The 25283-nt window shown below is 46.7% G+C and overlaps 1 protein-coding gene across 1 annotated transcript in view; it reads left to right on the forward strand.

The window, feature by feature from the left end:
- Positions 1-22024: 22024 nt before the first annotated feature.
- NFE2L2 (NFE2 like bZIP transcription factor 2) overlaps positions 22025-25283 on the forward strand; it is a 32933-nt gene continuing 29674 nt past the window's right edge. The window contains exon 1 of the mRNA XM_077319623.1: positions 22025-22181. Coding sequence (XP_077175738.1) covers positions 22161-22181 — 21 coding nt within the window. The 5' untranslated portion in view covers positions 22025-22160. The remainder of the gene's footprint in view (positions 22182-25283) is intronic.

Genomic DNA, 25283 nt, shown 5'->3' on the forward strand with positions numbered 1-25283 from the left:
CGCCTGTGCCAGGGGGGTTGGGTATTTTTTTTTTCACTCAGGGGGAGCGTGACAACGATGAAACGGCAGGTCAAACACCACCTGCTACCTAGATGGGTCTCTCCGTTGCAACGAATCAACGCAGATTCGTTGCAACGTGTGTGTGTGTTTTTTTAAACTTCCTTAAAGGGAAAGGGGCTTTTTGGGATCATGATAATGGCCGCCCATTGGCTGCTTGACGGCCAGGGGCGGGACGAACTCGGCAATATCGCTTCCTGGTTAGCGATTTTTGCCGAGACTGGAAACCTGTGGGAAACGATAGAAACGCAACTGGATTCCACTACAAAGCCAGGTATGCATAACGACAAATTCCACTATTTAAAATGGCGTTTTTTTGTCCCGCAACCAATTTGCCACATAGATCCTGGTGCGGAATGGCCCTCTGTATTACATATGAAAAAGAATTCTTTTGATACCCCGCTTTTCAACACGCAAAAGAGTCTCAAAGCAGCTTACAAGCACTTTCCCTCCTTCTCCCCACAACAGACACCCTGCGAGGTAGGTGGGACTGAAGAAGAAGAGTTGGTTCTTATATGCCACTTTTCTCTACCCAAAGGAGTCTCAAAGCAGCTTACAGTCGCCTTCCCATTCCTCTCCCTACAACAGACACCCTGTGGGGTGGGTGAGGCTGAGAGAGCCCTGATATCACAGCTTGGTCAGAACAGCTTTATCAGTGCTGTGGCTAGCCCAAGGTCATCCAACTGGCTGCACGTGGGGGAGTGCGGAATCAAACCTGGCTCACCAGATTAGAGGTTGCGTCCTTATGTCTCGGCTCACAAGTTAAGACTTCTGTGCCTTTTTCTGTCAATTATTTAATGATACAACACTTTTCAAGCCTTTAAAAATGTGTAACATCAAAATAAACCTGAATCAGGGTTAGCTAGTCATGAATTTCCTGCTTAATGCAGCGGGTTGAACTAGATGACCTTTGAGGTCCTTTCCAGTTTTATGTTTCAGTGTTTCAATGTTTCTAAATTTGGAAACAAGGCACATTCTCAGAACTGATTTGAATGCCGGCATTCACTGCCTGATTGTCAATGGCCCTGTTGTTTTCTAGAGCTGTTTTTGTTGCTTTATTTGTCGTTGTATGGAATAGAAGTATAATGTCTACACTGTAGTTTCCTTTCACAGAGGCTAAATAATGCAATTTTAATCCGGCAGCCACTTGCAAGCGGATTTTGCCATTCCACACAGCAAAATCCATTTGCAAAGTGCATTAAAATTGGATTGAAAGTGTGTGTGTGTGCATGTGTGTGTGTGTGTGTGTGCGACAGAGAGAGAGAGAGACCTGTGTTTGTGCTGCTGTATCTCTATGATCTCAGGTTGTTTGGTGTTTGAGGTAAAGGTAAAGGTATCCCCTGTGCAAGCACCGAGTCATGTCTGACTCTTGGGGTGACGAACACATTGGAAAATACTCCAGGTAGCCAGGCTCTGAACTGCTTGCTGCAGTTGCCTAAAAACAACCAGCCAACCCTTTTCAGTTTTACTGCTGTTTTACCATTCTGATCTCCAGTCATGGTCACAGCATTGCCTTAAGGCAGGTGTTCTCAACCAGGGTCTTGTGAAACCCTGGGGTTTCTTGAGGGCCCTGCAAGGGTTTGGCAAATGGCTGGGCATTAATTAATTTGTATACATTTTTTAAAACTTGCTAAACGTTTGTATGGATCATATATGGTTGACCTGCCTCCCCCACCCCCAATGGCCAATGTTGAGCCTAGAGGGGGTGGGAAGGAGAGGAGCACTGGGTGGGCATGTACACAGCTATGCTTCCCAACCATATTCTGCACACTCGTGCCACTTCTGGGGTTTCTTGAAGCCTGAAGAATGTTTCAGAGGTTTCTCAATGGTGGAAACATTGAAAAATGCTGCCTTAAGGAGTCTCAGAGTGGCTGACCTTTCCCTTCCTGTCCCCACCACAGGGCCAGCTTGGTGTAGTGGTTAAGAGTGGTGGGTTCTAATCTGGTGACCCAAATTTGTTTCCTTGTTCCTCCACATGCTGCCAGCTGGGTGACCTTGGGCTTGCCACAGCACTGAGAAAGCTGTTCTGACTGAGCAGTGATATCAGGGCTCTCTCAGCCTCACCTCCCTCACAGGGTGTCTGTTGAGGGGAGAGGAAAAGAAAGGCGATTGTAAACCGCTTTGAGACTCCTTCGGGTAGAGAAAAGCGGCATAGAAGAACCAACTCTTCTTCTTCTTCAGTAATTTCAGGGCTCTCTCAGCCACACCCACCTCACAGTGTGTCTGTTCTGGGGACAGGAAAGGGAAGGCGAATAAGCTGCTTTGAGACTCTTTCTGGTAAAGTGGCATATAAGAACTACAGCACTGATAAAGCTATTCTGACTGAACAGTAATATCAGGGCTCTCTCAGCCTTTCCTACCTCACAGGGTGTCTGTTGAGGGGAGAGGAAAAGAAAGGCGATTGTAAACCGCTTTGAGACTCCTTCGGGTAGAGAAAAGCAGCATATAAAGACCAGCTCTTCTTTTTCTTCTGAGGCAGGTGGGTCTGAGAGAGTTCTGAAAGAACAGGGACTGGCACAAGGTCACCCGCAGGGTTCATATAGAGTCCACTGCTCTTATCCCTTACACCACACCAGCTCTCCAAACATTAAAACAGCATTTAAAAATAACATATTAAACATTTTGTAATATTTAGAAAGATTAAATTATGGTATTTTCTAAAAGTATGATAAATAACATTTACGTTTCCTATTGCCCTGCTTGGGACAACTTGTAAATTTTGATCTTGGCTTGTCAGCCTTGGGACTCTGGCTTTCCTGTACTTTAGACCTGAGTCACGCAACAGTTCAGCAAAATTTACATTAACTGATAAAAAGAGCCAGAGGATTCTGGCAGTCACTGGTTCCTTTCTGACCTAGCCGCTCTGATTGTGCAAGGCTTGCTTCCCGCAAAATAAAACAGGAGTCCAGCGGCACCATCTTTAAAAAATGTGGTTTATTTATATCCCATCTTTCTCCCTGAAAGCGGCCTGTGTAATTCTTTCTTCCTCTATGCCACCCTCCCAATAACCCTGCGAGGTAGGTTAGGCTGAGTGCTTGTGACTGGCCCAAGATCTCCCAACAAGCTTCCGTAGCGGATTGGGGATTTGATTCAGGCCTCCCAGATCCTAGTCCAACATGTCAACTAGTAAACCATGCCGACACCTTAAAGGCTAAGAAATCTCAGCTTTTGTGAGGCAGAGCTCACTTCGTCAGATGCTGCAGGGAAAAAAATCAAATTATTTCCCACACATATATCCAGAAAATTACAGCAGGAGAGGGGGGGGGGTGGAGTTCCGCAAACAGGGGCCTGGTATCATAAACCACTTCCTCCATGCTCTTCTCAGGCTCCCTCAGCTGTACTTGGACAGGGAAGTCACCAGCCAGTTGCAAAACGTCCAGCCCTCAGTGAGCGGACAGGAACCCAAGCAGGAGAGGGCCGGGTGTAGCTCGCCTAAGAACAACCCCATTGAATAGTCCCGAGTAGGATTCATAGCAGATCTAGATCTTCTTTATTTAGCTTATTACAACAAAATTTGATCACAAAACTACTTGGGTTATGCAAGCGTCATCCCTTCAGTCATGAACGGGTTAAATTGAAGTTTTTGTGATTTAGGCAGTGTACTCATCCTGTTGCCAAGGGGGGGGGAGATTTATTAGGCTGGGGACCGGCAGGGCATCGGGTCGCGCCCATGCTTCGGGCCGCGCCCGCGAGCCGCGCCCGGCCGCGCCCACGGGCCGCACCCGCGGATCGGGCCGCACCCGCGGGCCGAGCGGGCGCGGCCTGCACGGGCGCGGCCCGGCCCTGATTCCCTCCCCGCCCTGTACTAGTCTGACGCTGTTAACCAGACACCACATTGGCTCACAATGACACCTTAAAAGTGATCAGAATCTGCTGCACAGGTGTAAAAAACCATTCTAGCACCCACAGCTGCAGGAGGCACTGAGACATCTTTGGAAGTCCTTTCCAGCGAATTTAGTAGACTGTACGGAGTGTGCCGGGAGGGGCACACTCAAGAACCTATCGATGGTTCCACTGTCATATATATCCACCCCAACAAGAATTAGGATTCTAGTCAGCTCTTAGCCGTAGACTGAGACATATATTACCTGCAGGCACGGGGATATTAAAACACTCCAGCTATTTTCAGCCCCCAACCAGCGAATGAAGTAATTCCTTAATACAATTACCTCTGTATAATTGAAAGTTAAATCAAGGCTGACTGTATGATTTGAATATTAATTTAAATAATTTCATCTTTATTACACTATTTCGTTAGAGCCCGTGTACTGCCAGATGGGTTATTCATTTTCTAGTTGATCTTGATTTGCATGTGCGGAGTTTAACAAAGGGACGTGCAAAAAGCTTTTTCCAAGCCTTCGAGGGGCCTGGGTGTGAACTCCTTTTTCATTACCGAGCTTGCTGTTCTCAAACCACTTATCTGGATGCATCCACCGGCGCCAGCAAATAAAGGAATTGGCACAATACGTAAAATGGCAGTTTGGGGGACTGTGGCCTTAGCAAAGGAAAGGATATACGGTTGTGACCCAAGTAGATGAATTCCTAATTATGGGGGGGGGGGGCGGGGATTAGATTTTAACGGCGATGAGGTAAGAGGGGGGTAAATCAGGATCAACAGGGATTGTTCCCTTAAAGGTAAAGGTATCCCCTGTGCATGTCTGACCCTTGGGGTGACGCCCTCTAGCATTTTCTTGGCAGACGCAATACGGGGTGGTTTGCCAGTGCCTTCCCCAGTCATTACCGTTTACCCCCCAGCAAGCTGGGTACTCATTTTACCGACCTCGGAAGGATGGAAGGCTGAGTCAACCTTGAGCCGGCTGCTGGGACTGAACTCCCAGCCTCATGGTCAGAGCTTTCAGACTGCATATCTGCTGCCTTACCACTCTGTGCCACAAGAGGCTCATTGTTCCCTTAGAGAAACTCAAAATAGCCAATCAGAGGCCAAACTGGAAAGGTTTTTTATTAAGGGGAATTAAAAGGGTGCGGCAAACACACTGGAAAAACACACACGGAGATGGCTAAGAAAATAAGGGAGGAAATAGGAGAGAGTATCTTGGGGGAACGCAATATTTCCAGGGGAGATGTCTGTGGTTCAGCAGCAAAATGACTAGCATTTCATGGAGGAGGAAGAGGAAGAGGAAGAGGAAGAGGAAGAGGAAGAGGAGGAAGAAGTTCTAGAATTACATTACAGCTGATCTTCAGACTACAGAGATCAGTTCCCCTGGAGGAAATCACACTTTCAGAGGGCAGAATCTATAGCGTAATTCTACCTGAGCTCCTTCTCTAAACTCCATCCTCTCCTGGGACTGTCCCAGAATTTCCAGGAATTTCCCAAACTGCCATTGGTAATCTTATCTAATGGTCTTTGATATGTTCAAATAATGCCTTTTGTTTTGTACTGTGGTAAATTAATACAGTTATTCTTGTGGTATAAACAAGACTGAGTGTCCTGGAAATTATTTTGCATTTCGTGTATGCCTCTGAGGAACTCGTCTGATTTATGAAGGCTTCTGCAGGAATCTATGTTGTTAGACTTTAAGGTGCCACTGGAATTTTCTTTAGCTGCAGCAATCTACCCCAGGATTTACCAATCATGTTATCAAAGTACCACCTGGTATCATGCTCTCAATAGTACCATGGTATTGGGGTTTTCAAAATGATGGCTGGGGAGAATTCTCCCACTGTGTAGAAGTTGGTTTTTATATCCTGCTTTTCTCTACCCGAAGGTGTCTCAAAACGGCTTACAATCGCCTTCCCTTTCCTCTCCTCACAACAGACACCCTGTGAGGTAGGTGAGGTTGAGAGAGCCCTCACAGGACTGCTCTGTGAGAACAGGACTATTAGGGCTGTGACCAGCCCAAGGTCACCCAGCTGGCTGCATGTAGAGGAGGGGGGAATCAAACTCACCTTGTCAGATAAGAAGCCACTGCTCTTAATCACTTCACCAAGAAAAAAGTTGTTTTTTTTTTAATTTGAAAAAACATTCTACCCTTTTTTGAGCAGGTTGACCTGCCCCTCCCAAAGTGGCCCATGATGGCCTGGAAAGGGGTAGGAAGGAGAGGGCAACTGGCCTTTCACTCCTGGGGGGGGGGCATGGCCAGCTGACATCACTTCCTGTCACCTCAAAGCCTGAAAAATATTTCAGCCGTTACCTCCATGGGCAAAAGGTTGAAAAAAGGCTGATCTCCTCCCTCTGGAATGATTGTTACTCTGACATGCTTAGAAAATATAACCTGTTCAGAAAACATTGCTTGAGGATGTTTGGGGTTTCTTTTTTTTATTACCAGGATCCTTAACAAGGGCTCCTAGCCCTCGGTCTGAGATTTTCAGTTGCTATAGCAACTGTGGACTATGACCAGGGTTGCCAAACTCCAGGTATGGCCTGGAGACCTCCCAGAATTACAACTGATCTCCTGATTACAGGGATCAGTCCCTCTGTCTGGAAAACGGCCGCTTCATTCATTCATTCATTCATTCATTCATTCATTCATTCATTCATTCATTCATTATAGGTTTTTATTTATTATATTTAGAAGATGAACTCTATGCTGACATACCCTGCTGAGTTCCATCCCCTTAAACACCAGGCATTTCTCAACCCTTAGTTGGCAACCCTAGGACTCTGAGACGATAAGAAATAAGCTGCAAGCAAGGAGGCTCCTAATCAGGGGACTTCGGGACTTTGGGACTTCCTTTTCAAGTTTTTTCCTGAAATTGGCCAATTGTAAAGAAGAAGGAGAGCCTCTTGTGGCGCAGAGTGGTAAGGCAGCGACATGCTGTTTGAAGCTTTGCCCATGAGGTTGGGAGTTCGATCCCAGCAGCCGGCTCCAGGTTGACTCAGCCTTCCATCCTTCCGAGGTCAGTAAAATGAGTACCCAGCTTGCTGGGGGGTAAACGGTAATGACTGGGGAAGGCACTGGCAAACCACCCCGTATTGAGTCTGCCATGAAAACGCTAGAGGGCGTCACCCCAAGGGTCAGACATGACTCGGTGCTTGCACAGGGGATACCTTTATCTTTAAAGGAGAAGGAAGCTGAGGAACTAGCCAGTCTCTCTAATCCCATATGGATTTCTAGAGAGAGCCCTTGTTGAAGGCTTATTTATTTAATTTCTAGACCGCCCTCACAGTGGACCGGCTCAGGGCAGTGCACATTTCATTCACATAAAATTCACACAATAAAATTCACACAAAACAGTTATAACAAACGGAAGAAGTCTTCCAAGAACAATGGGGTCCTTGTTTGAACTACCTAAGAAAGTAAAATATACTGGGACAGGAGGGGTTTCTTATTATTATAGTATGTGTAGAATCTAATTAATGTAGCTTTTGCTAATGTCTGTTATATGTACTCATTTTGTTTCTATCTTTTTGAAAATAAAAAAGAATTACTTAAAAAAACCAAAACGGTTATAACAGTTTATTCATTCCGTTAACATTCTTTAAAATTAGTTTATAGCAGCAATGGATTTGGGTGCTGAATCTTAGTACCAATGTCAGCGTCAACAGCCCCAGTTTTTGACAGTTCTTCCGGAACTAGAGTGCGTTCAGGGGATATCTTTCTGGTAGGGAGGGCCCAGTCGATATTCTTCCTCCCTTTAGATAAACTCTCTGCTTTCATGTTTATTTCTCAACGCTCAATTTAATTCAGCCTGCCTTGAACCAAGAGAACTAGCTCTCCTTCCTAGTTAAGAGGGCAGCACTGTTTGTCTGCAGGAGAACAACTAGATACAAGTCTAGTAGCACCTTAGAATCAAAGCCCCCTTTGAGTCAAAACCTTAAACCCTCTCAAAAGCTTACATCCCTCCAGTTTTGTTGGTCTATAACAGGTTTGGCCAAACGGTGGCTCTCCAGAAGTCGATGAACTACAATCCCCATGAGCCCCTGCCAGCGGTTCCAGGGGCTCATGGGAATTGTATTCCATCGACAACTGGAGAGCTACCGTTTGACCACCCCTCGTCTATAAGGTGCTACTGAATTCAAATGTAACTCCCTGGTTACAAAACACCTAAACTGTAATCTATAATGGGTTCAATTCACCCCTGGTAAAAAAAAAAAAAAGCCAGTATGTTATAGTGGATAAGCATGGCTGACTCTAATCTGGAGAACTGGGTTTGATTCCCCCCCCTCCTCCACATGAAGCCGTCTGGGTGACTTTGAGCCAGTTCTCTCAGAACTCTCTCAGCCTCACCGGCCTCCTAAATTGCCTGTTGTGGGGAGAGGAAGGAAAAGGTGATTATGAGCCTCTTTTGAAACAAAAGCAGGGCAAAACAAAACAAAACAAAACAATTCTTCTTCTTCACTGAACTTCTGTCTGTTTTATCCAAAGCACAGATGCAGGCCGCTGTGTGAGGAGGATGTTTTTCAGCCAAATTACACAGGGCCCCAAAGGATTTTTTGCTAACATTCCTCAAATAGAGCTGCCTGCCAGCGCTCCAAAATATGAGAGCTACCACGATAGCTTCCCCCATAGCCCAAGGACTTTCAATGAGCACAATGAAATCTAGGCATTAGCATAGTTGTGCTGTTCAACTTTTGCAAGGACCCAAGTGGACGGAGCAGATGAAATAGCCGGTTCTCCCTCCCAGAACAACTACTGTGCATTTTAGTTTATGAGCGAGCCATCTGTTGGCCCCATCTCTCCGGTAGTTTCCCTGATCACAGTAACCTTTCAGCCCTTGGCAGCCCTCTTGAGAAGGCTCTGCATTTTTTCATTACTGTCCAGTGATCTATTTCTGTCCAGAAAACTGAAGAAACAACCAAAGGGGCCCTGATAAGGAAAACTGGTATCCGAGGTCAAGGATCACCATTCTGTTTGTTATCCACCAGGTGGCAACATCAAGCAGGGATCCCACAATGTTCTGTCCAAGAAAATGCAAAATTGACCATTCCTACCATTAGTGATCAACTGTTTTTGCTGCAATGTGACAGACTCCCCTTGAATTGTATATTTTAAAATCATTGTGCTGCAGTTACATTAAGCATTTTATACTACAAACGACAAATGGTGTGGATTTTAGCTCAGCCACCTTTTCACTTTTCTATTTTTTATGTGGCAGGCATCTTCTCAGTTGTGTTAAGATGTTTGGCTTCCTTTTCCCAGCTCTTTAATTCTCACATTCATCATCAGTGTACTTCAATGGTCAACTACCTGTGGATATTGAAAGCCAGAGACTGGGGCCATGAACAAAACAGACAGATCTTTCCTCAAACCTAAGAAACCCAAAAGTTTGCAGAAAAATCTGAAATATTTTTTGTAAAACCTTGAGACCTTCCCAGTTATTCAAAGTGGCACATGTAGGTTTAAGCAAAGGAGGGATAGCTGAAGATGGAGAAGCCGATAGAGGTAGGAAGGAGAGAAACAAGCAGGAAAAGGTGAGAGGCTATTAGGACTTTCAGGGAAGGAAAAGAATGGAAAGGAGAAAATGAGATGTCCCCTGGAATAGCGATCCCCAACCTGTGGGCCGCGGACCACATGTGGTCCGTCGACTAATTGGAGGTGGGCCACAAAGGACGCCTTCCTCCCCCCCGGCCCTTTATTTCACCCCCCCCCCGGCCCTTTACAACAGTGGTCCCCAACTCACGGGCTGCGGCCCGGTGCCGGGCCGCAAAGGCCTTGGCGCCGGGCCGCGGCTCGTTCTTCCCTCCCCCCCGAAGCTAGAAACTCACCAGGACGCGAGCAAATCGGCCGCCAAAGCGGCCGATTAGCTCGCGGCCCGGCAAGCTTCTTATTTAGGGAGGGGAGGAAAGAGAAGCTTGCCGAGCCGTAAGCTAATTGGCCGCTTTAGCGGCCAATTTGCTGGCAGCCCGGAGGGGCCGGGAGGGGGAGCCGCGGCCGCCGGCATGGCGGCGGCATAAACGCGCGTGCGCGGCAGTCCGCGCACGCGCGTTTGTGCTAGACCTGCCGCGCGTGCGTGGGCCCCCGGGCCGCCCTCTCCCCCCACTACGCCGCAGCGGTCCGCAGCGGGCGAGAGCTTGAGGACCGCTGCTGTACAACACACTTCGGGGGTCATTGTCTCCCATCACTCCCAGGTGGGACTATCTCGTTGCAGAGAAACAAGCTCAGGGTTCCCGTTGATTTGTCATTGTCATGAGTTAAAATTTCCACGAAAATAAAATGTTCCTTATGTTCATTGTTGTGGCGTGTCTGTATCTTATTTTGAAGGGATGTTTAAACATTACCATAGCGATCAGAGAGGGTTAGGGCAGTGGTTGAGAGTAGAGGAGTAAACTACCCCCCCCCCACTGGGCCTCAGTAAAAGGCGTTGAGTGGTCCCCGGTGATAAAAAGGTTGGGGATCACTGCCCTAGAAGCCCTTGCTAGTCACTGCTTGTGTTTTTTAATGCAGGAGGGGGCCAAACTGTGGTGCTCCAGATGCCAATGGACTACAATTCCCATGAGCTGGCAGCATGGTGCTCACAGCTTGGTGTAGTGGTTAGGAGTGCAGACTTCTAATCTGCGAGCCAGGTTTGATTCCCCACTGCTCCACATGCAGCCAGCTGGGTGACCTTGGGCCGGTCACGGCACTGAGAAAGCTGTTCTGACCGAGCAGGAATATCAGGGCACTCTCAGCCTCACCCACCTCACAGGGTGTCTGTTGTGGGGAGAGGAAAGGGAAGGCAACTGTAAGCCGCTTTGAGACTCCTTTGGGTAGACAAAAGTAGCATATAAGAACCAACTCTTCTTTTCCATTGTAGCTTCCACTTTGTGAGGTGCTCAAGAAGGTGAGGGGACTATCAATTTTTAAAAAATCAGGAGATCCTGCAACACCATTTTATTTGGCAGCGCTTTTAACAGAGTATAGAGTCTATGCAAAGTTGCCTGTCAGTGTCTGGCACCTGGTAGGAGAGTTGGGGGGGGGGTAATCCCAGGAGAAAAATTAAAAGAAAAATAAGGCATTTACTTCCAAAAAATCCTTACCCGTTTCTGGCATTTGCTAAAGCTACCTGGAAACTCTGTGGTAATACTGGAAGCTTGTAACACAGTTTCCAACAATCTCTAGAGCAGGGGTAGTCAAACTGCGGCCCTCCAGATGTCCATGGACTACAATTCCCAAGAGCCCCCCCCAGCTGGCAGGGGGCTCTTGGGAATTGTACTCCATGGACATCTGGAGGGCCGCAGTTTGACTACCCCTGCTCTAGAGCTATGTTTTGTCACGCCTGGGTAACTCTAGGGATCATGAGGAACTCTATAGTAAGAACTTCCCTTAAGCAGATGAGGCCTTATTATTCAGTCGTTTTCTGCTTCTGCCACTGGAGGGAACAGTGGACAATGGGACTGAGGGAGGGGGGTCCCCAGCTTCTACCAAGTGCTTGGCATCCATAAGAAGGCAACTGGAAGTATTATTTTGTATGTTATAAATGGGGTAATCCCTCCCCCCCCCCACACACACACACACCTCCGGCCTCTCTAAAAACAGCACAGCAAGCTGTGGAAGGCAAATCTTGGTACATTTGCTTCTTCATTTGAGAGTCCAGTGCTCTTTCTGGTGGCCTGCTGCAGCCAAAATGGCAACTGAACTTTGGCAATAGGAAAGGAACTTACAGTATTCTAAAAGATACCAAAGAGAGGCTTTCTCAACCCAGATTTCGTGAAGCTCTCAGTTTCTTCATGGTCCTGGGTTTCCCAAATGAGTGAGACTTAATTGATTTTTTAATATATATATTTTAGAAGAAGACTTAGTTTTTATACCCCACTTTTCTCTACCCGAAAGAGTCTCAAAGCAGCTTACAATCATCTTCCCTTTCCCCTCCCCACAACAGACACCCTGTGAGGTAGGTGGGGCTGAGAGCGCTCTGCTCTGTGAGAACAGCACTATCAGGACTGTGATGAGCTCTGATATTACTGCCTGGTCAGAACAAGGTCACCCAGCTCACTGCATGTGAGGAGCAGAGAATCAAACCCGGCTTACCAGATTAGATGTTGTCCCTCCTAACCACACGGGTAGTCAACTTGTGATCCCCCAGATGTCCATGGACTACAATTCCCACGAGCCCCTGCCAGTGTTTGCTGGCAGGGGCTCATGGGAATTGTAGTCCATGGACATCTGGAGGACCACAGGTTGACTACCCCCGCACTACACCATCCTGGCTCTCTTAAATTTGTTAAACATTTATTGGGTGATATGACCATATATGGTCAGGTTGACTCCCCCCCTTCCCAAAATGGCCAATGATAGACCTGGAGGGGGTGGGAAGGGGAGGGGCCCTGGGCTAGGCTTCCCAACCACATTCCACATGCTTGCACATCTGGGGTTTCTCGAAGCCTGAAGAATGTTTCAGGGGTTTCTCAAGGGTAAAAAAAGTTGAGAAAGGCTGATCTAATTTAAGGCCTGAGGACCCCCCTAGAGCCACCAAGAATTCTGTCCGATGGGGAGTGGGCTAAAACGCTATTTCATCCCAAGTCTGGTTTGTTTATTGCTCCAATTAGGCATGTGGCAGATGTCCAACAGACTGTAAACAATTACAAACTGTGTTTGCTATCAAAAGGGATATTCCGTTCCCGCTGACTACAGAGATCTAAAAGCTGCATGGCTGAGTCATATAGCATGTCAAAAATCAATTTTAGCCAGATGTTTGTATGTTGTGGTTAGCGCAAGCAAGCAATCTGGAGATTGCCACGGAACGTTTTGAAATGATACTAAAACAAACCACACAGGTCCCCCCTCCCACCCCTGCATCCCTTTTCCTTTAATGCTAGCCATTTCTCAACTAAGCATTGAAGCATCCGTTTTAGTAAAGGTGAATTCCAAATATGTTCATTTGAAACCTCCCCCACCCACCCCCCAAATGAGTAGTGTATATGGAAGCTGGGAAATGTTTATTGCAGTGGTTCTCAACCTTCCTTATGCCACGACCCTTTAATACAGTTCCTCATGTTGAGGTGACCCCCAACCCTAAAATTATCCCAGTGTTCTTTCACATAAATTAAACTGAAACTGACTAATGGCATGAAGATCCATTGTTCATGATTGTATAGAAATTGGTTTTTTCCCCCGGGGTTTCTCAGTTTAGTTCTGCCTCTTGTCCCACCATGCCGATCTCGCTCTTATCCGCTGCTCCAGACAGACGGACGCTCTATCTCAGGCTACCTTGCAAGGCTGTTGTGTGTATGAAATGAGAGAGGAGAAAAGGGAAGGGTACGAACCGAGTAATGAAAACCAATGATTTGGAAGAACAAAAATTGAGTCCAGGGGGACCTTTAAGACCTTTAAGACCTACAAAGATTTATTCAAGGTGGGAGCTTTCGTGTGCAGGCACTCTCCCGCAGACAAAATTGATTTGGAGACATCAGTAAAGGGATGTGGGCTGGCGGTCGAGCACAGGCAGCTGCAGGTGGAGCAGAAATAGTGGTGAACCCCCCCTCCGGTCAAGCTGCTCACCCTGCCGCAACCCCTGGGAAAGGGTTTACCCCCAGGTTAAGAACCACTGGCTTATTGGAAGAAAGGTCATTTGTGACAGTCATGAATATAGGATTGGCCTTCTCTTCTTATCTCATGTTTCCAACCAGATAGCAGAGGAATTTTAGGGGTAAATAACCTGGATTTGAGATTTTGTTTGCCCAGGATGTGACTTCCATTGGGAGGACGGAAGAGCAGTGATCCTCTGTGACCTTGCTGATTCACCAAGACATCCCAGGCAAGGGCGTCATCAACTTAAATAATTCTGGGGCATGTGGGGGGGGGGGCTCTATTAATTGTAGTTTATTTGATTACTTCCAGTCTTTATACCAATTAAATTAGGACGCCAGATGAAGAAGAGATGGTGCTTATATGCCGCTTTTTTCTACCTGAAGGAGTCTCAAAGCGGCTTATATTCACCTTCCCTTTCCTCTCCCCACAACAGACACCCTGTGAGGGAGGTGAGGCTGAGAGAGCCCTGATATTACTGCTTGGTCAGAACAGCTTTACCAGTGCTGTGGGGAGCCCAAGGTCACCCAGCTGGTTTCATGTGGAGGAAGAGTGGGGAATCAAACCTGGTTCGCCAGATTAGAAGTCTGCACTCCTAACCACTACACCAAACTGGCTTTCCTTGGCAGGTGCTCTCCTAGCCCCCCGCGTATGACCATGCTCACAGAGGTTTCTTTAATACTGTGTCTGTGGGATCGTAATTCTGGGAGCACGATTGGCCAGCGTGTGGTTGGTTCCCATCTGCCAGATCCAGTCAGTTCCAACTAAAACTAACCAATAGCATGTACTGGCAGGAAGATCTTTTGTTCTGCATTTCTATGTAAGTTGGGGGTGGAGTCTCCTAAGTTTAGGTTTAGTCCAGTTACTTCTTGTACCATCATGCTGGGGTCACAATAAAAAGCTGAAATGAATTTCTAGTGCACTGGTTTCTGAGCCCGCAGATCTAACGCATGGTATCCGGGTTGGAGTGTCTTCTGAAAGTAGGGTCTGTGGCCCATGACACTGCAGTGGTACTGCTCCTTTCTGAGAGTGGGAAGGGGAAGGTTCTAGAAGAAGGTATGTTCTCTTGCCCCCTCTTGATTTCAATGTGTTCTGAGTTCTGTGCACTGAGTTCTGAGTTCTGTGCATTGAGTTCTGTGGAGCAACAAGCATCATTGGATAAGTAGGGGCCAAGCCCGTTGCATTCAGAAATATAACAGGCACTAGATTTTGTGTGTGTGTGAGAGAACTCTATGGATGGCCTCTCCCTCCCCCCAGGACCTAGAAAGACTGCAGGCCTTTGGGCAGGGAACTCACTAGCAGGGGGAGCTCTCATGCAGCAGGGATCTGCAACCTCTGAGGGAAGTGAAAGGAGGAGGGAGTGGTCAGGGGTGGGGGATGGAAGACGATTGGCTGGCTATTGGACAGACAGGCAAGCCAGTTGGAGGAGGAGGCATTCAGGGACGGGACAGCTGCCCTGAGTGGGTGTTAAGCGCTGAGTGGCACTTTAGACATGAGACATGCTCCTCCTCCAAGGCCTCACCAGAAATATGAAGTAGAACAGATATCACAGACATGACTGGGCTGCCCTGAGTGTATATATCTCGTTGGAGTGGGTTCTGGTGAGACATTCATTCTGGATGGCACAGGCAAGGTGTACAGGCCAGAAAATCTAAGGGCAGGAAGTATTTAAGAAGCATTGTGGCCAGCTTGGGATGTACAAATGGTTGTTTTACACACTTCAAACGACATTATTGTGGGAACCAGAAGCTATGACAAAGGGAATAGTTGTTGTTGTCAGACATTCAGTCATGTCGGCCCGGTACTTTTTAACATATTTATTAATGATCTAGATGAGGGGGTGGAGGGACTACTCATCAAGTTTGCAGATGACACCAAATTGGGAGGACTGGCAAATACTCCGGAAGATAGAGACAGAGTTCAACGAGATCTGAACACAATGGAAAAATGGGCAAATGAGAACAAGATGCAATTTAATAAAGATAAGTGTAAAGTTCTGCATCTGGGTCAGAAAAATGAAAAGCATGCCTACTGGATGGGGGATACGCTTCTAGGTAGCACTGTGTGTGAACGAGACCTTGGGGTACTTGTGGATTGTAAACTAAACATGAGCAGGCAGTGTGATGCAGCGGTAAAAAAGGCAAATGCCATTTTGGGCTGTATCAACAGGGGCATCACATCAAAATCACAAGATGTCATAGTCCCATTGTATACGGCACTGGTCAGACCACACCTGGAGTACTGTGTGCAGTTCTGGAGGCCTCACTTCAAGAAGGACGTCGATAAAATTGAAAGGGTACAGAGGAGAGCGACGAAGATGATCTGGGGCCAAGGGACCAAGCCCTATGAAGATAGGTTGAGGGATTTGGGAATGTTCAGCCTGGAGAAAAGGAGGTTGAGAGGGGACATGATAGCCCTCTTTAAGTATCTGAAAGGTTGTCCCTTGGAGGAGGGCAGGATGCTGTTTCTGCTGGCTGCAGAGGAGAGGACATGCAGTAATGGGTTTAAACTTCAAGTACAACGATATAGGCTAGATATCAGGAAAAAAATTTCACAGTCAGAGTAGTTCAGCAGTGGAATAGGCTGCCTAAGGAGGTGGTGAGCTCCCCCTCACTGGCAGTCTTCAAGCAAAGGTTGGATACACACTTTTCTTGGATGCTTTAGGATGCTTAGGGCTGATCCTGCGTTAAGCAGGGGGTTGGACTAGATGGCCTGTATGGCCCCTTCCAACTCTATGATTCTATGTCCGACTCTTGGTGATCCCATGGCATGGCCGCCATGATTCTCAATACTGCACCACTTCCCTGAGCCGTGCAATGTTCTGGCCAGCGTCCAATCCAATCGTGTCTAACCATTGCATTCTTTGTCAGCCTGGTTTTCTTTTTCCACTGACCAATCCTAGCATAATCACTTTCTCCATTGAGCTGGATCACATGATACGGCCAAAGCAAGTGAGCTGGAATGTCATGATTTTGCCTACCAATGATATAGCAGACTTTATGCGCTGTAGTATTTCCTGGTTAGTGATTTTTGCTGTCCATGGATTCCGCAGAAGTTTTCTCCAAGACCAGAGTTCAAATGAATCAATTCTCCTCTTGTCTGATTTTTTCATCATCCAACTTTCACAGCCGTAAGTGACTATTGGAAATATGATAGATTGGACCAATCTACATTTGGCAGTCAGGCTTCTGTCCTTGCTTTTCTATGTTTGGTTCAAATTCATAATTGCTGAGTGACCCAGAGCAATTCGATGTTTTATTTCCATATTGTAATCACCAGTCACATCAATTTGTGATCCAAGAAAAATGAATTCTTGAACACATTTAATCTCTTCGCCATCAATTGCTATTGTGGCATATCTGTTTTTTGTTTTTTTTTGCGGTGGCCATTATTTTAGTCTTTTAGTGTTTAAGAAAAGGCCAAATTTCTTACTTACTTAATTGACCTTTGTAATCAGCTGTTGTAGGTCTTCCTTGGGTTCTGACAGTGTCATCAACATACTGAAGATTATTTATATTCCTTCCTCCAATCTTAATTCCAGTGTTTGATTCTTTGAGTTCAATGTCTCTCTTAATGATCTCGGCATAAACAGGAAGGGGGAAAGAATACAACCTTGGCACCCTCTTTTCTCAATTTTGAATCAGTCTGTGTTACCAAAGAGTCCACAGGGCTTTTTGGTTTGAGTAGTGACTGCATCAGATTGATCAAATGCACTGGCACTCCAAAATTTTCTGGAGTTTCCCACAATTTGTTGTGATTCACACAATCAAAATCTTTCTTGTAGTCAATAAAGCAGATGTCGATGTCCTTTTGATATTCCTGTGACATTTCCAAAATCCAGCGCAGGTTTGCTATGGGATCACGAGTGCCACACCATCCTTGAAAGCCAGCTTGAACATCTGGTAATTCTCTTTCAACGTTTGTTGCTATGCATAGTTGTATGATTTTGAGCAGGATCTTATTAGCATGAGAATGAGGGCTATTGTATGGTAATTGGAACAGTTTTTTGAGTCACCCTTTTTTGGTAATAGGCTGAACACAGATCGTTTCCACCCCTTTGGCCAGTTATTAGTTTCCCAGATTTCTGGCACCAGGCATTTGGTCGAGATTGACCTGAACCGCCGCTTCCCAAGGGCCCTCCCCCTGAGCCTCCCTCCTATGGCACCCACCATAATTCCGCCCAACACACTGGGCTATCTTGTAGGAGTTACTTTAATGTTTAATGTTTCTACGGTTCTATGTTGTTTGTTGTTTCACTTCATTCATTGTTGTTAATCTAAGTTATTTGTATTGTTTCTGTTCTGTTTTATGTGAGCTGCGCTGAGCCTTCGGGGAGGGCGTATACAAATATAATAAATAAATAAATAAATTTTAAAAAGATGTAATAGTTTTGATTGGAACACATCTCAGCAGTTCCAAAAGTATGATGTCAATGCCTGGGGCCTTGTTGTTTGGCAAATGACTCATGGCTCATTCGACTTCTTCCTCAAGGATAGCTCGGTCAATTTCAATTTTACATTTTTCATTTTGAAGAGAGTGAACTTCCATATTGGGTCTAAACTGCTGTAGTTGTTTCCTCAGATGGGTTGGGAGCGATTTTGTACGAGGGCTGGAAAAGGTCAGCCTCTGCACTGATAAAAAGAGGAATTGGACGGCCGCTATGTGCTACAGAAGATCACAGCAGGAGTCAGAGAGAGGGGGGGGAGGAGCAAACAGCTACTGGTGGTCTGAAGCAGCCGAGGGGCTTCCAGCAGGATTCCTCCCTCCTAGATCTGATGCGGACTGGTAGATCTGCTGCAACGCAGGAAAACTTCTGTGATTTCACCCCTATTCTAGATCTAGATTACCTTTAATGGCATAAAATTCAAATAGATCAGATAGTCACAACTCAGATGAATGTAGGTGGTACACACCGAAACTCAATGCACTGTCTAGCATTTTGCAAAAACAAAGCACTGTATTTTAATACTGAGCAAAGTTCATTGGCAACTTTAGACAGTAAAGTCCTGAATCAGAGAGCAACAAAGGGCTGGACAGGCCAGGATGATGGGGGGAAGGGTATCAGGGACACAACTGTGGAGGCAAAGTCTCTCAAATTCTGGAGTATGGGAAAAGCTGCTGCGGGTCAGATTTGATGGAAAGACATTGCTAGTAATAAAAAGGTAAAGGTATTCCCTGTGCAAGCACCGAGTCATGTCTGACCCTAGGGGTGACGCCCTCTAGTGTTTTCATGGCAGATTCACTACGGGGTGGTTTGTCATTCCCTTCCCCAGTCATTACCGTAGTAATAGTAGTAGGAGGAGTCAAAAGAATAAAGATAAGCGGGTAGAGTTTTATTGGAAACAGCGATGCTCCCAAAACTGCGAGAACTAGGGCTACAGGGAGCTGAGTTTAGATGTGCCCCTATTCTATCTATATTTATAAATTTATTTATAAATAAAGCAAATACTTAAAAGGTGCTGCATTCCTCCAGCGCTCTCCTCTCCAAAGGGAACCAACCCAAGAAATTCCCATTCCCTTAAGTGGGGCATGCCTGTAATAGGTTTGTGATAGTGGTAACATCCCATTATATCTTTTGTATTGGAGCACAGCTATGTCTTTAATTAAGTAATCTAGAAGATCCCAGATCCAATGGGATGAAATTAATTCAAAAAAAATTCCGCCAAAATATCCGGAAGAAGTTCCTGACAGAGTGGTTTCTCAGTGCTTCCTCGGGAGGTGGAGGGTTCTCCATCTTTGGACATTTTTAAACAGAGGCTGGATAGCCATCTGATGGAAAGGCTGATTCTGTGAAGGTTCAAGCGGGTGGCAGGTTACAGTGGATGAGCAATAGGGTTGTGAGGGTCCTGTGCAGTGTAGGGGTTTGGACTAGATGGCCCAGGAGGTCCCTTCCAACTCTATGATTTTATGATCTACAAGTCACATTTCTAGTAACTGACTAAAATTCTTCTGTCATTAGCTGCGTGCTTTGAAAATGAAAACATGTCAGGACAGCTATAGGACAATGAATTCATATTACTATTTGCATAGAAGAGATGTAAAATTAGGCTGTGGGAGAACCTCGTATTCATATTGAAATTAACTCATAATGTGTTTTCACAGCTCTCAGATTAGTTAAAATCCTGCAAGATTACAAGACAACAAACAGGTTCATGTGGGATCTAGATTAAGTGACCAAACAAAGTAAAGCCTTTGCTTAAATCTTACCTGCCAAGGGCATCTAAGTGTTTTTGTTATGCAATGACTCCTCTGTACACTGAGCCAAGCAAAAAACAAAGTAGAGGAAGAAGAATGACTGCCCTCTAATAATTCCACAGAAGTAGCTGGGTTAGTTTGTTGCATCAAAATCAAATGGGAGTCTTCCAACGAGTTGAACACTAACAAATTTTCATTCTAGCATGGTGCGGTGGTTAAAAGTGGAGTGCTTAATCCCCCACATGAAGCTTGCTGGATGACCCTGAGCCAGGCACAGTTCTCTCAGAACTCTCTTGGCCCACTTACCCCACATGGTGAGAAAGGACTTGTAAGATGCTTTGAGACACCTTAAGCTAGAGAAAAGTGGTATAATACCCCACTCTTTTTCCTGTGTGAACCAGAACCAGTTTAATCAGATGCATGCGGCAGGTCCGTACCAAGCAGACATACAACATAAATGTTTACCCTTTTTTGAAACTTGCTCAGAAAGCAAAAGGTTATGAACAGCAAGGTCACAGTAACAGGGGAGATTCAAATATGACCCCTTCCTCAAAAGGCAGGCCAGGTTCAAAAGAGCAACAACCAGGGGCTTTCTGCACCGGGATCCTTGTAGCAAATTGTTTGCTGAACGAAAAATCGCCATTTAAAATAGTGGAATTCGTCATTATGCATACCTGCCTTTGTAGTGGAATCCAGTTGCGTTTTGTATAGTTTCCCACAGGCTTCTGGTCTCGGCAAAAATCGCTAGAAAGGAAGCGCTCTTGGCAAGCTTGTCCCGCCTCTGGCTGTCAAGCAGCCAATGGGCGGCCGTTAGCATGCTCCCAAACAGCCCCTTTCCCTTTAAGAAAGTTTAAAAAAAAAAAACTCACCCGTTGCAACGAATTTGTGTTGATTCGTTGCAACGGAGAGACCCATCCAGCTTGCAGGTGTGTTTGAGCTGCCGTTTCATCGTTGCCACGCTCCTCCCGAGTGAAAAAAAAATCCCCCCCCCCACGGGCGCGATTTTCGGCCGAAAACAGTGTGAAAAATAAAGGGAAAATACATCAGCAAATGGGCTTCTCTGTTGTTTGTGCTTAGTGTCTAAACAGCTCTGGGGAGGGACTGAAGCCGGGGAAGCCTCTAAACGGAGGCTCGCCGGTGCGTTGATCCCCGCTCGCTCGAAGAAAAAAAAATGGCGATCGCTTCGCCGGAAGATCAGAGGAGAGAGCCAGGGGGAGGGACTTTGTAGAAACCACAACAATGGTAACGCACAGAACTTTCCCGCTAGTGTTGCAGATTGGTTGCAGGAGTGTAGCGCTTTCCGGAGGGTGAATCCCCTTTTGGGGATTTCCCTGAAAGCGCTACAACGAAGCGCTTTTTGCGGATCGGTTTCAGGTGTGTGGCAGATTGTCAACGACGTTGTGCATAATGGCAAATCAGTAGCGTTTTCAATTGGCAACCATTGTGCGATTTTGAAGGAGTGCGGAAAGCCCCCCATAATTGGTGCTAATCCATGGAGCAAAACTAAGGAAACTGAGTTAACACCTTTAATGCCTGAAAAATGCAGTAATAATCTTTCTGCGTCACCAGGACCCTGTGCAGGACCCTAAGAGAGACAGTGTGGGGGGGATCCCAAATAATAAAACATTTTTTTTTAAAGGTGGCTTCTTGATATTAAAAAGTTTACTACTTTACTCTAGGTTGTGTTTGTGGCACTGCACGGGAGGGAGCTTGAGGCCCAAGGCAGGATCCAAGCAGACAATGAAATTGATCCATGTGCAGCTAGATCCCCTCCCCTGCAGAATCCATTCAGTTTAAACCAAAAACTGATCAATGGCACGGATTGGTGGGAAGACCCATTGTTTGCTACTGTACATGAGTTGGGGGGGTTTCTCCGTTCAGTTGTGCCTCTTGTCCCACCATGCTGAGCTCACAATCTAGAGCTGCCCGAACCGCCTTCGAACCCACGGATTTAACACTCGCTCCTGACACACGCAGTCTAGGGATTGTCTAGTCCAAAGAAATGTGCGCGCACACAAAAGCTCCCCTCTTGAGTCAAACTTTGTCGCCCCTAAAGGCGCCCCTGCCGCTTCGGACCAAGGCGGCTGCCCACCTGAACCGACACTAATAAAAAGTGCGCTTCGAAGGCATTCCCAGCTCGGCTTTCCTTTCACCCACCGGGGAGCACGAGAATCTGCCGAGGAGACCTGCTTTGCTCGCCAGGGCAGGAAAAGTCGGCGAGGGACAGCTCTGCTTTGCTTTCGCGACTGCACCGCCGCCCGGGAGGAGCAGAAGCGGGGAAACCCAGGCCGGCTCCCCGCCCTCTTCCTCCTCCTCCTCGGAGTCCAGTGACTGGGAAAGGCGGGGCAGCGGAGGGGAGGGGAGGCGGCCAGTTGTTTCCCGGCAGGGCGGCCCGCCGGCGGAGCAGAGGGGCCGGGAGCGGCGAAGGGAGCGGTCGCAGGAGCCAGCCTTTCCCGTCTGCGTGCCGCGCCGAGCCAGGGAACGAGCGCCGCCAGCAGCGCCATGGAGGTCGCGATGCCGCAGGTGAGGCCCCGGCTGCTCACCTGAGCCCACAGAGGCGCACAGGTGGGCTGCGGCCCCGCCCTCTCCCCTTCCCCAGCAGGGAAGGAGGGGGGAAGCCACGCCCCTCGGCGCGGCGCGTTCTCTTCGGGACTTGGCTCGGGGGCGGGGCGAGGAAGGGAGACCCCGCCCACAAAGCGTCTGGCGCTGGTCGAAGCGCCGCTCTCGGTCCTGTTCTGCCTTCCGTGACGTCACGGAGTCAGGCGCGCTGAGTCACCGCCGCGGGGAGCGGGGGAGGGGAGGTTGTGCGCCTCTTGGGCCGCTCTGTGGCCTTGTCGCCTTAGGAAACGCCGACTTAAGCCCTCAGGTGGATTAAAAACGCAGCAGTGACGCAATAACAACCACCATAACATTTGATTTATATCCCACCCTTCCACAGCGCTCAGGGCGGGTAGCAGCCTTAAAACAGCATGGAGATTAAAATTTAAAACATTTGTTATATAAGTCTTGTAATATTTGTAATATATATCACCCCCCCCTTCCAGGCAGGGGGTTGGTAGAAGCAGGTCGTCCGCTTTTCTGCACAGGAAGATCCAGCTGCAGGGTTTTCTCTGTCTTGGCCCCCACTTGGTGGGATGAGCTCCCAAAAGAGATCAGGGCCCTCCCAGAGCTTGTGTAATTCTGCAGGTCCACCAAAATAGAGCTCTTCTACCATGTTTTTGGGGATTAGGTCCCCTGAGAAACCCCCTCTGTACTCCCAATTGTGTCCAACATAAGGTGACCAGATTTCAACATTGGTAAAGCGGGACACCATTGACCCGGGTGGTGGTGGTGGTCTTGATTAAAATTTGGTCTATATGGTGCAACAAAAATGTTCATAGAACGCAAAAATAGTATTGTAATATATATTTTTAAATTTCAGCATAGGTACAATTTGCCAGGCGGCCCCCTCCAAAAGTGGGACAATCTGGTCACCTTAGTCCAACAGGCAGAATTCAAGGCGGGTCCGGCCATTCATTAAGCAACAGTTACTCATACACTCATGGAGATAACGGTTTAAATGTTATACAGTTTGTAATGTTGCAATGTTCACAATGTAATGAGTTTAGAATTGCTAACAAATTCTTTGTACTGTACCAACGTGACAATGGATTGTGAGCAATGGAGCCTGTTGTGAAGTGCTCTGAGCCACAAGGGAGGACGGCAGAAATAAAACTATCCTAAAGTAAAACAAATAAAATCACACTGAAAGTGCATTATCCAAGCATGCGTGGAATGAGCTTGGGGGCAAAACGAGCCTGAAGCTTGTGGCCGTTGAGAACACAAAACAAAATGTTAACTGCTTTCTTCAGAGGCTCCTAAGCGGGGGTTCACTGTTATTCAGTGCCTTGTTTACTCCTCCAAGGAGTTTAGGTACCATTCTCCCCTTCCTCCATTTTACCTTTGCAGTAACCTTGCGAGGTTGATAAGAGTAAGGAAGAACAAGTGGCCCAAGGTCACCACTTTTCCTTGGAAGAGTGAAGGGTTGGAATCCGGGCCTGCCAGATCCTAGTCAAAAGCCATGCACCACAGGCTGTGTTTAAAAACGCACACACAAAGCAAACCGCAGTGTCAGGGGCCACAAAGTTCCGAGTGAAATGCAGTTAAGCAAAATCTATCTCTTATCTGGGGAAACAGAGAGACCATTCTCTGCTTCGTTTAAAATGTTTAATACCTGTGATAGGTGGGGAGAGATAGATTTTGTTCAGGTAGCCACAAATATCCTAAACCACAGTTCAAGGGGGTAGTGTGCCTACAACACGTAACTTGTGGCAACTGGCTTATGGTGACCCAAGTGGTTTTCAAGGCAGGAGATGGAAAGATAAATTACCTGTCTCTGTGCCCATGATATTCTTGGTGGTTTCCCATCCAGGGCTTCGTTTTCAATTTCTGATAAGCTTGGGCTAGCCTGGGTCATCTAGTTCAGAGCAGCATAGATGCTCCTTCATCATAAGAGTCATAATCCACTGCACAAGCTTGATGCTGGGCTGGTTTGACTTCCTCTTACCCTTTCTTGAGCAAGGTTGTAACTATTTATGTTGTAAACCGCCCTGAGACCTATTGGAGAAGGGCGGTCTAAAAATTAAATAATAATAATAATAATAATAATAATAATAATAATAATAATAATAATAATAATAATAATAATAATAAGGTTGTGGGAATAGAGTTTGGCATGAATGCCTTGGGGATCAGTCGATGGGGCTGCTTTGTGGAGGAATAAAAAGTGTGGAGAGCAGCAAAAGGAAAAGTTTCCCAGTTTGGCTAACTTGGATAAAGTAAGATCCATGTGTGAGAGCCCTGAGACTGTAATAATTGAGTGCTCGGGGCTGCTTCCTAAAGTGTGGGAGTGTGTATACATTGTCAGTTGTGAAGTGCATTTTGCCTCGGTGGCATAGGAAACCAATCTGTGCCACAGTATGTGTGTCTTGTTGCTAAGTCCAAGGGATGGCCTCCTGAATTTGTTTTCTTGTAGCAGTATCTGGTAGTTATGTAAGGTGTGCTGCTATGTGCTTCATTTCTGGGGAATTTCTTGCAATATGCCTTGGCTTGCTGTGTCTCTGACAAGGAATCCATGAACTGTGTTTTCAGTTGTGACTTGTTAATGTAAACCCGAGTTTTGGTGTTGGATTGATATGCCTAGTGCTCAGTGCCACCCATCAAGATAAAAGTGGATTTGGAGGGAATAAACATCTTCAAAGCTATCTGAAAACTTGGGAAAGGTATCTCCTCTCTGAGCATCTCCTGCTGACGTAAGGGGAGATTCAAGTGGGGAACTGTGTTGGTCTGAAGTAGCACAACAAAGTCCAGCAGCACCTTTAAGACCAACAAAGATTTATTCAAGTCCACTGACCTGATGGTAGTTCTTGGTCTGAGGAAGAGTGCTTCCACTCGAAAGTTCACGCCTTGAATAAATCTTTGTTGGTCTGAAAGGTGCTATTGGGCTCTATTTTTGATGTGAGAGGAGGATTCATGCAGGCTTTTGCTTACTGTCCATATGCACACCTCTGGTAGGTTTTTTTCTTCTTGATTCCTGGAGTCAATCCCTACACAAACAAGACTGAATCTTTCCCATAGATTTTTCTA

This window comes from Paroedura picta, chromosome 2 (assembly GCF_049243985.1).
Source record: "Paroedura picta isolate Pp20150507F chromosome 2, Ppicta_v3.0, whole genome shotgun sequence".
Taxonomy (NCBI): Eukaryota; Metazoa; Chordata; class Lepidosauria; order Squamata; family Gekkonidae; genus Paroedura; species Paroedura picta.